Genomic DNA, 11,971 nt, shown 5'->3' with positions numbered 1-11,971 from the left:
TTCGAACCCAAAATTAAAGCTCCGATTGGTCCCTTCAACCATATTTCTCTAAAGAATGGCCCAATCGAGAATTAAAACTGAGTTTCCACCGAAATGGAAAAACCAATTTGTAGATTGATCTAAGATTCATGAATGGGATAAAAATGGTAGGAAAGGGTTAATGGATAAGTTGAAAACACTTAAAAATTCAATGCAAACAAAATTACAAATTAGAAATGTCATCATATCATATATGCCCAAAATAAAGCTCCGTCCATCATCCACTTCGCATCTTTCATCCTCATCCGAATCAAACAAACGAAAGCCATGGAGTCCTTCGCCCCACCGGAACACCACGCAACTCCCCCCTTCTCCGGTAACAGCGCCCACCCACCTTATCCCGAGGTAACACCATCTCATCTGCTCTTATTACACTTTCCTTTCAATTCACTGACTCATGTTTACAGATGATAATGGCTGCAATTGCTGCTCTAGACGACAAAGACGGGTCCAGCAGGCAAGCCATAGCTAAATACATCGAACGAGAGTACTCCAATTTACCCCCCACCCATCCCAACTTGCTCACCCACCATCTCAAGCGAATGAAGAACGAGGGTCAACTCATTATGATCAAACACTCGTACGCCCTTCCACCGCCTAGATCTGTCCCCTTTCAACCGCCCACAACCGTTATGGATAATCATTTCACTGACTATACCATTACAGCTACTGATGAAGGCTTTGTAAACTCCGCTTCTGCCACGGTAACTCCCAGAAGAAAACCCGGTCGTCCTCCTAAACCCAGACACGATTTTGGGTATCAGGTGCCCGATGAACAGCAACCGCCCGAGATCCAGCCTTATCCGCCACAGTTCGAAACCCAAACCCAAACCCATTTGGGTCAGGGTGAGTCGGAAGGAAACTATGCTGAACCGCCTATCTTTGCCTCGTTGGGTTTGGCGGATGACGCGCCTCGTGAGAATGCGTTGGTTTCCGCAAAGAGGGGTAGAGGTCGGCCGCCAAAGAGTGCTAATGCATCTGGTGGCACTGCCTCTGTTGGTGGTTCTGAAGGAAGGCGTAAACGGGGTAGGCCGAAATTGTTGTCGATTTCCAGGGTTAATGGTGGGGTGTCAAAGAGGGGTAGGCCGAAGAGAATTGGAGGGATTGTGACTGTGCCGTTGTCCGGTAATGTTGCCAGTCCGAGAGGAAGGCCTAAGAGGGCTGTGTCTGGTGATGCCCGGAGTGGTTCGGTTTCAAGAGGCAGAGGTCGCCCTCCCAAGAACAAGTTCAGGAACTCCTTTGGTTCACCAAGCAAGGTAATTTTTCAATCATGCACTCTTTATTAGTTAATTGAATGCATTATTACTAAATGAATGAGGTCTCTTATAATACTTGCGATCCATTCAACACTGCAGTTAAAAAGTTCCATTATTTAGCACTATAAAGTAGGGTGGTTTTAGTGTCTTAAGTATGGCAAACGCTTGTGCCGAGTAGAATTAGTGAACATCCCACATGTCTTAAGTATCGTCAACGTGCTCACGTTTGTTATTCCGAGGAAATACACACCAAATAGATTCTTAGCTAACAACACTTGAATGTTTAAAAGATCTTTAGTAATATCATTGGATTGGAAGTTGATATAAAAGTGTTAAGTTATTTTCCATACTAAATAAAATGCTTATGTACTACTACATCATTTCATTTCACATCTCATTTATTATTCTTAAATCTTATTCCATTCTTGTCAGATGTAGCTTATAGCCTATACATTATAAGTGTTCTCATAATGTATTTTTAGGTTGGGCCACTTTGATATGTATTAGGGGGTGGGGGTGGTCACTAGTGATAGAATTCCATCACTCACGATATCCAATCAAGTTCCGCCATGTCATCAACCATTTTTTCATCACTCACAACCTTTTTTAGTGGCAATGGTCATCACTCACTATCACACCCAACAATTTCCCCCCCAACCAACAATTCCTCTCACAAAATCTGGCCATCACGCGTTATATTTTGCAGCATGTTCCTCGCGTTATAAACTTATGGTGGCGGTGGGAATATTTTGTTTACCACGCGTTGAATTTGCCATCACGGAAGTTCAACGGGACCGCCCCCTGTCCCCTTAGGTCATTCCGTAGCATAAGGGGTTACTTTTGGTCTTTCTGAGCCTATCTAATCTGTGGAGCTACCGTGTGGTGGATTTAGGAACTTTACTTTTTGTCCCAAATATTGATTTAGTCAACGAGGGAAGAATGCTAACTTGTACAAAATCTGGATTGCACATCGGTTTAGAAGCATTTATATCAATTGTTATTTCGGGTTCGTTCTATTGAAAAAATTGATAAAATCATGGTTATTAAAATGGTTTCGCACTTCACGCTTCATGAATCTTATAGTTTACCTGCCAGTTTAAACCTTAAGCTCAACTTTATGAGATTGTGGTAACTGGTAACTAGTAAGACATGCAATAATTTATGGGATTGTTTATCTGTATACTTGTGTGTGTGATAGAGGTGTTTTTGTGATAAAAGTGTTTTATTTTACGGTATAGAGATATTATCTTCTTTAAGGGGGAGGGGCAACTCCAGTGTTGATACCGAATGTGATTCCAGATATGGGTTTGTTCTGATTCATGCTATATTGTAACACGAAAATCCATTATATGGGTTATATCATATATGTTTATAGATACTGATTAATTTCAACTTTTTAAACAAATTGTTAGTATTTTGTTTTATCTATTAAAGTAAACTAGTTCATGCACGCATGCCTGCCCAAAATTATTATTTTAATTAAAACTATTTTTTGTATAATTTTAGTAAGAACTAGGTTAGTAGTGTTACACAACTTTAATAAATGTAATGTTATTAGTTATGTACTTAGTAATAAAAAAAATTATGTCTTTATAAAACCCATGTATTGCACGGGTTGAATAAACCCTGTGTACTACACGGGCTGAATAATATAATATGATATTTTAACACATACAATCGCCACGATATGTCTTTAAAGTAATGAACTTTGACGTGACAGTTATAAAAGTGGTTATGAATTGTATTTACTGAATGAATAATAAGATTACAAAGGATCCCTTTATATAGGGATTGAAGCCTAGCACTAAACATGGAAACAATAATCATAACCTAAATATAATACAATCATGAATATATGGAAACACAATCACATGCATAATTCTCGTCTAATAAGTTATAAACTTTGTTAAGGAAAAATGTTTAAAACATTTTTTTTTCAATAAATCAAAAAAAAAAAAAACCCATTATTATCATTATCCTTCTATATTTTTCAATAATTTAACAAACATAATTTTGAACTTGGTGATATTTAGAGACTTAAATAGAAGCTTTTTAAGCAAGGTTTAAAAGAACGGAAACGAGTTTCGAGGCGTTTTCCCTTTGCCTCACGAGGCGTAAGCCTCGAGGCGAAATGAAGCGTAAGGCCGAGGCTGTATTAATAAATAAATATAAAAATTATATATATTATAAAAATTATAATACTAACTAGTTTCATCATCATATTCATCAAAATCATCAAAAACACACTTAAAAAAGACATGAAATGCTTGAAATTGACACAAAAAGTCAAAAACATCAAAAACAGCTATCAAAATCCCCTGAGCCCCTCTGAGGCGCATATACATTAAAAACACCATGAGGCGCAGACTCGTTTTTTGGCCGTTTCGCCTCGAGGCGCGCCTTGAGGCGCACGCCTCAAACGTTTTTTAAAACCATGCTTTTAAGTAAAAAAAAGTTTATTTACTCTTTTTTAAAAATGCAAAATTTTATGGATTATGTCGGTGTCCACTCGATATCTAAATTGTTATTTATTGATTAGAATTGAATGCATGTTTGACTATAAGAAGTGAAAATTTTGAATTCTTTATCAAAAATGAAAAGTTTGACATGATTGAATTTTCATAGATATTTAGTGAAAATGAATTTTGAAATTTTTTATTTATTTTTGGAAGTTTGACTTAAATTATACTTGTTAGATGAAAATTAAGAATATTTTAAACCTATGTTGTCAAAAGCGCGTGAGGCGCGCGCCTAGGCGCTCAGGCGCAGCGAGGTGGGGCAATAGCGCCAAGGTTTAAAAAAACGGAAACGAGTTTCGAGGCGTTTTCACTTCGCCTCATGAGGCGTAAGCCTCGAGGCGAACCAAGGCGTAAGCCCGAGGCGAAATTAAAAAATAAATATAAATATTATATATCTTATAAAAATAGTAATACTAACTAAATTCATCATCAAAGTCATCAAAATAATCAAAAACACCCATAAAAAAGACATAAATTGCTTGCAACTGACACAAAAACGCATAAACATCAAAAACAAATATCTAAAACCCCTGAGGCCAGGGGCGGACCCACATTGGTGCCACCGGGGTCCCCGGACCCCAATCTTTAAAAAAAAAATAGTAGATTCGGTATATTAAATTGTATATGGACCCCATAAATACAATTAGGTGGACACCATAGAAATAAAAAGAAAGCTGGTGTAGTGGTAAATCTTCCTCTTTTCCACCAAGAGGTCATGGGTTCAATCCTTGATAAGCCCATTTTTCTTATTTTTTTTTAAAATCTAGTTCAAACCTCACTTTAACTCGACCCGAACGAGGACCGACCCGAAAATGGACCCCATTGAAATAAAATCCTGGGTCCGCCACTGCCTGAGGCGCACTTGAGGCGCAGCCTTTTTAGCGCCTCAGCCCCTCTGAGGCGCACAAACAGTAGAAACCCCCTGAGGCGCGCCTCAGAATCGTTTTTTGGCCGTTTCGCCTTGAGGCGCGCCTCGAGGCGCACGCCTCAACCGTTTTTTAAAACCATGAATAGCGCCTGGTGGTTGCTCAGGCGAGATTTTGGGCTTTTTGTGTAAAAGCGCTGCTCAGGCGAGCGCCCAGAGCCAAGCGCAGGCGAGAAAAAGCGTGGCTCAGGCGCAATAAAGAAGATAAAAGAGAAGTGATAAACCTGTGAACTGCAACAATCACTGCCGTCTTCGTTTTTTCTTCTCAAGTTCTTCTATTTTACAAGAGCAGCGTTTTTTCTTGCTGTTCCCCTTTTAGGATTTTATTATTTAGGTTTCCTTTTCTTATTTTTGGTATATTTGGTTTTCCTTTTACTTTTGCTACTGACATTTAGGTTTCCTTTTCTTATTTTTGGTATATTTAGTTTTCCTTTTACTTTGCTACTGACACATTATACCTACGATTCCTTGCTTAAAACTACTAATATCAATAACACTATTGTTTTGCTATAATTTATTATTATTAACTTAAGAATTTTGACTTGTTTGGAATTTATTTTCTTATTTTTTAACAACTTTTATTTTTCTTATATACATATATTAGATTTTATTATATTTGTAAAATAGTATTAATGTAATAACTGTTGATGCTTATTATTAAACTAGCCCTAAATAAGTCTAAAACATGTCTAAAACCCCTAAAAATGGTATTAATATACTATGCGCCTCACTTAAAAAAGCCCTCGCTTTTTAAGCGCCTTGCGCCTAGGCTCCGGGCGACCACTATGCGCCTTGAGTGCGCCTTGCGCCTTTGACAACATAGTTTTAAACGGAAAAGTCGAGAATGAATGTGGTGGTGACAAGTGGAAAAATCCTAGGTGGATACCCTAGGAAGAGGCCATATAGCACCCAATTTACTTATTTATTAGTATAGGTTAGGAAGATAGGAAGATAATAAGATCAACTAAGTATTGTATTTAGTAATGGACTTGTTTTTAAGATGTTCCTAAGATTTTTTTAGCACTGTATTTAGTATATATTTAAGTTACCATTTATATTTAATAGCTATGCAGTTAATGCGGTAAAATATCGGATATCGGTAAAGGACCGATATTTGAAATAGAGGTTATCTCGGTGAGATATCGGTAATTTTAATATAATGCAGAATTTATATATATAGCAATTTAACACCAATAATTCAGTGATATATCAGTGATATATCGGTTATATCGGTCAAATATCGGTGATATATCGGTTATATCAGTCAATATCGCCGATAATATCGGTACCGATATTTTGACCGATATTTTACTAAGGGACCGATATAACCGATATCTCATCAATATTAACTGCATAGATTTAATAGTTATGTGAATTAATCAAATATGCTATATGCTTGAGTTACTAATCACATACCAAAGAACACATTTCACAATGTGCCCATGTCGGCATATGATCTTTTGACATATGGTGTGCTGTGATTGGATGAAGTAATGAAATTGCGCCCGACAAGGCTAAGTTAGTTGTTAACCACACTAACTGAGTGAGGTTGTTATGAAATTGATCCATACCTTATGTATTTATTATCATCTTTGGGCAGTTTTAACATCTGTTGGACGGCTAACATGAAATTTTCTTTTTGAACTCTAGGTTGGACCAGGGACCGCAGTCATAGTGACAGATCCACATCAGCTTGTAGCGTACCAAGAATTGAAGTTGAAATATGAACATTTAGTATGTTCTCCATCTCTTGGTTTTAAGTTTAGTTACTAGTTTTTTGAAGGGAAAACTTCAAACAATAGTAACCAAGTTTCTCAAGTGTTCCATTGAAGTCACTCAGGTTTTTTGTTCCTCTAAAGTCACTCAACTTTCAATATGTGTTCCAATCTCTTGAATATTTTTTATGAGAGTTAAATGTTTTTAAAAGTCAAGTGACCTAAATGGAACATATATGAATCTTGGTTACTATTTGGTAATTACATTTTCTTTTTATTTTATTTGACCCATAGTTATCAAATGCGCTAGGCGCATAGGGCCCGCCTCTCGCCTAGGTGAGAAGCGCAAAAAAGCGAGGGACTGAGAAAAAAAGCGCAATCAAATAAAAACATTAAAAAAACAAAGTTATGAACCGAAAAAAGCCAAATCCTCAAATTCCAAAAGTTTTCAAATATCATAAACCTTAAAATAAACCAACATTATTATCATCATCATCACCATACTCGGTAGATCCCACCAATAGCAAAGCAAAGGTAAGGTCTGATGAGGATAAGATGTAGACAGTCTTACCTCGACCCCGTAGGAATAGAGAGGCCGCTTCCAGTGAGACCCTGATGCGGGCCCAAGTGTGGAGGAACGGGCTATTTTGTATTTGGAGGCCCAAGACCGCGTAACAAAAGGGGCTTCACTAAAATGGCTCTAACTTGGGCTACGGGGGTCCGTTTTAGGCGTGCGACTAGGCGAAACGAATGTGAGAACGAGCTCCATCTTGCTGCAAACGGCCTACGGCGGTTTGGGTCATCGTCCGGGCCAAAAAACGCTTATTTCTATTAGTTATTTACATTTTTATGTTTTTTGAAGTATTTTGTGCATTTTGTTTTTGGGCTTGTGTTTGGCCCGTTGTCTTTTTGAGGCCCATTTCGAATTTCGGTTTCTATTTATATGTCCCTCTAGTAATATGAATGATCAGACTTGAATTTTGACATAATTGATTTTTTCACTTCAAATTCCGTGCCTTTTGGGTGGAATCTTGGGGGTTGGGGAAGAACACACGGGTATTCTTTGAATCAACGTGTTTGATCTTCGTTTCCGTATCACGCGCGACATCAGACCCCCGGCTCAATAGTAGTTTTGCATCAAGCCTTGGACATAAGGCACATAACACTCTAACAATCGGGACAAAGACCGATTAGTGCATGTACCCTTTTGTCTTTCAGCTATGAACGCCACCACATGATGCATGATTAACCGTCCTCAGCTTTTAACGTTATTTTCACGAAATTAGTAAAATAACGTTAAAATTAGTGCACTTTCACTTTTGCCCCCCGATGGCCCACACATATATACGTTATATGCGCATATCGCAAGCGGGGCGTTAAAATATCCCAAAACCAAAACTGTTAAAACTTGAAAACAATAAAGTTCAGACTTCAAAAAGTAAATAAAATTCAAAACCAAATGTTCTTCAACTTTAAAAATCATCGGAGTCTGAGTCGTCATCCACAACAATTGCCTTGTCTTTTCCAGCATCAGCATTCACTTGTTCTTCCTCTTGTTCTTCTTCGGAATCTTCATCAACCAATGTTCTTGAACTAGAAGGCCTTGAAGTAGAACGCCTTGAAGCAAACGACCTTGAAGCAGATGCCCTCGAAGCAGACGGCTGTGAAGCAGATGGCCGTGAAGATCTTGTATTATGTATACGCTCCCCTGCTCCGCTCGCTTCTCCTACAATATCCCAAACCAAATCTCCATCATCATTAAAAACTCTATCTTCACCCATCTTTCTTATTAACCACTCATTGCTATCATCAATGTCACTCAATGATATGGGATCATATGCCGCATCCACATCGCGTCTATTCTTTAGCATGTTATTGTATTTAACATACACGAGATCATGCAGTTTTTTATGCTCTAGACAATTCCCATTTTTTGAATGGATCTGTTAAAGATTCGTATAAATATCAGATACAAGAAACGCTCAATCAAACTTCATACTTAAATGTTGGGAAAATGTCCTAGAATAGTAACCAAGTTTTAAAAGTGTTCTAATTAGGTCACTAGTATCGTTTTTGTCCCAATTAGATAACTTAGCATTCAAATCGAGCCATGTCAATGTGCTCCAGTTTCGTTCACACCCGGATGAACTGCACGTTAAACTAAGCGCTCTAATAGCTAGTTGTTGCAAATTTGAAGTGCCTTTCCCATACAACTTCCACCATTCAGCTGTTACATACAATCAAATTTAACACATTATACATATAAAAATAAAGTCAATAATCTAGGTAAAAAGTATGTTAACAGTTAACTTACTAGGTGCTATTTTACCATGTTGTCGCTTCGCTGTTTCTAGACTCAAAAATCCAGACTGGTTCACCCGATGAATCAACTCAACATTAATCTTATCTTGCGTGTCCTTGTTAGGGACAAGCCTGTTAATACATTCATGTAGTCCAAGGGACACTTCTTTATCTCTTTCAATGTCCACGTTGTAGCAATAAAACTCTGGGTTAAGACGTGTCCTTGTTAGGGACAAGCCTGTTAATACATTCATGTAGTCCAAGTGACACTTCTTTATCTCTTTCAATGTCCACATTGTAGCAATAAAACTCTGGGTTAAGATAGTAACCCGCTGCGTGCAAGGGACGGTGAAGTTGGCATTTCCATCTCTTGTCAATAATTCCCGACACAACAATGTAATCTTCGTTATCTTCTCCTCCTAAAGCTGCTGCAACTGCAGTTTTTGCTCGTTCCATACCTTCGTACACATACCCCATCGCGGGTTTTTTCTCGTTTTCGACGATTCTAAGCACTCGAACAAGAGGACCCATGATTTTCAGAGTGAATAGGACATTGTTCCAGAAAGTTGGGGTAAAAACAATGTCATTCGCTCTTGCACCCTTACGTTCTTCAGCCCATTTACTTTTCGTCCACTGTTCGCTAGCAAACATATTTCTAAAAGCAGATTTTTGTTTTTGCAAGCTTAGTAACGTAAGAAACGTGGTTGCAAACCTTGTTACTCCACTCCTTGTTAGCTCGTTGTTTTTAGTAAACTCCCTTGTTAAGTTCAACACATAACTATGGTTATAAATATAACCAACAAGGAAAATAGTCTTTTCAATAGTTTTTATCACATCTGGAATCTTACCCATATCTTCTAGCATTAGTTCCAAGCAGTGCGTTGCACATGGCGTCCAAAATAGATTTTTCCGCTTTTCCATTAACATTTTACCTACAAAAAGACATGTAAAATAGCTTTTCCATCAACATTTTACCTACAAAAAGACATGTAAAATAATTTGTTATAAACAGGTTGATGCAATTTGATGAGTAATCATATATAGAAAACATCAAAAAATAAATTAACCTGCTAGCTTAAAGTTGCTCTCATTGTCGGTAATAACCTGCTACCTCATTTTTTAGTAACGGAACGTGAAGCTCATGGTATGATGGAGGCTTTAAATGCGGCCGGTAGTTCCCAACAGCCACGAGCAACTCTTTAAAGCAGCCCATATTAGCCACATTAAATGCAACCCCAGCCTGGTAGAAAAACGCTGCAATGGACTGTATGGTTTTGGCTCGGATCTCTTTATTACAAGCATCCTTGATGCTTGTTTGAACTTGTTTTCCTTTACCTGTTTTTAAAACCATTACAGACAACAAAACAGCCATAACAACACTACTGAAATTCATTTAATTAACATACAATCTGAGACAGAATCCATTGATTTAATTAACCGAGACATAATTTAACACACCACTGTTTTAATTAATATACATGTAATTAACTGAAATAAAAAATAAGCTATCATACCTTTTGAAAACATCACATCTAATGCCCCTTCACATTAGTCTTCTGCCTCTTGTTTTGATGAGCAGGTATCTCTATTACTTCATCCTCTTCCTGTTCATCAGCCAAATCACCCAAGCCGTCATTTGTTTTCTTGGCCTTTTGGCTCAAAACATACGCCTTCAACTCCTCTTTAACCTCCTGTGGACACCTCGTACATGACTTGACGTTTCTGTTTCCTCCAATTTGGTGTAGTTTAGCACGAAAAATTCCACCTTTTGTAATCTTGTTGCAGTAGTTGCATGAAACCACATTTTTATCATCAGGATTTCTCAGATGATTGTATTTCCATCCAGGGTCCGTTTTCCTGCTCTCCGATGGTCCAACATCTTGAGAAGTCATAGCCTGTAGCATAGTTCACATGGATCAATATGTAACTGAATTATGAAATAAATAATTCTTTAACAGAATCACATACCTATAGTATTTTTTTGCCGGCAAAGAAAGCAGAACTGTGAATGCTGCCGATACGACTTATTTGTTATTTACAGAACATGAATGAATATTATATAGAGATAATATATCTCTTAACTTTTTGAAACTCAAAATATCTTTTAAAGATATATACAGATTTGATGAGATATGATTCTAAAATATTTAAAATTAGCTGTAAATAAAATCTAGGCTGTTTATAAAAGATAGGGTTTTAACAAAAAATAAACGTTGCTTATTTTATCTAGGAGACAAAAGCGGTGTTTGGTCGTCTTGGTCGCCTAGGCGGACCAGGCGATCGCTTTTAACAACAGACACAGAGATTAGACCTAAACTGAACATTTATGAAACTTGCTAATTCTTTAGTGAATTTTTTCTTCACTACTACCTCCTTCGTCAAGCAAATTAAAAAAAAAGTAAACACTAAGTAGCAAGTATGATTCATATATGTATCATTTAAACTAATTAATTGTAAAAGGTGTAATTTTATAAGATTGAATATCTTATGAAAGTTGGACGAATTTAAAGAAAATGAAAAACTTCGAGTGGGACACGAGAAACTTGGTTAGTTACTATTAGGTGAAATTTTTATTTGAATGTGTTGAGACATGTCCTGTTCTTAGGATGTCATATTTATGTGTTGTCTTTTCGGTTTCAGCAATCAAAAGCTAAGGAAGTCGTGGGTGTCGTAAGGCCATACATCAACCCTGACTATGAAGCTTTTGGAGCATTGCAAGAGCTGGAAATGCTGGTGGGGACATATGCGGTTGTAGAAAGCGAGAAACGGCAACCATATGCCTAGAAACTAGGATTGCGACTTGTGAAGAGTAGAAGTTTGAGGTGGTTACGCATTTGTAGATTAGCAGCTGTATGTTTAGAAATTCGAGTTTAGCAGAGGTTATTTTGTTAAAAGGATGTTACAAGACTAGCCGTGAGTAGTACTTATGCATGCACAAATGTATTCGTGATCCTAACTTTATGTTCAACCTTTTCATTTTAGTACTTGTCTTGGCCTATCCTTTCCATCATCATCAAGCACAGAAGAATCCAGACAAATATAAAGCATAGATTAACAGTTGAAGGTTATGTGATTTGGCATACTATTTAGCAAAGAGGTCATCCTACCAAAGAATTATATCAATAAGCAAATCAATTATAAGAATTCTAATGTGAATAACAAAAGTAAGTGATGTTTGGTACAACTTGAGAATTTAGATCATGTGATTGTCAAATT

The 11,971-nt window shown here is 37.3% G+C and overlaps 2 protein-coding genes across 2 annotated transcripts; one reads left to right on the top strand and one right to left on the bottom strand.

The window, feature by feature from the left end:
• The first annotated feature begins 223 nt into the window (after positions 1 to 223).
• Positions 224 to 11,753, top strand: LOC110873108. Its single transcript, XM_022122033.2, has 4 exons — positions 224 to 384; positions 447 to 1,295; positions 6,390 to 6,473; positions 11,396 to 11,753. The coding sequence occupies exons 1-4, from the start codon at positions 307 to 309 to the stop codon at positions 11,537 to 11,539; spliced, it is 1,155 nt and encodes a 384-aa protein (XP_021977725.1). The 5' UTR covers positions 224 to 306; the 3' UTR covers positions 11,540 to 11,753.
• LOC118481227 lies at positions 8,314 to 10,119 on the bottom strand. The gene is made up of 2 exons (XM_035976598.1): positions 9,823 to 10,119; positions 8,314 to 9,730 (listed from the first exon to the last, which is right to left on the bottom strand). The coding sequence occupies exon 2, from the start codon at positions 9,680 to 9,682 to the stop codon at positions 8,966 to 8,968; it is 717 nt and encodes a 238-aa protein (XP_035832491.1). The 5' UTR covers positions 9,683 to 9,730; positions 9,823 to 10,119; the 3' UTR covers positions 8,314 to 8,965.
• Positions 11,754 to 11,971: the final 218 nt, after the last annotated feature.

This window comes from Helianthus annuus, chromosome 8 (genome assembly GCF_002127325.2).
Source record: "Helianthus annuus cultivar XRQ/B chromosome 8, HanXRQr2.0-SUNRISE, whole genome shotgun sequence".
NCBI lineage: Eukaryota > Viridiplantae > Streptophyta > Magnoliopsida > Asterales > Asteraceae > Helianthus > Helianthus annuus.
The sequence above is the reverse complement of the archived record's forward strand: the minus strand, read 5'-3'. Positions and strand labels throughout refer to the sequence as shown.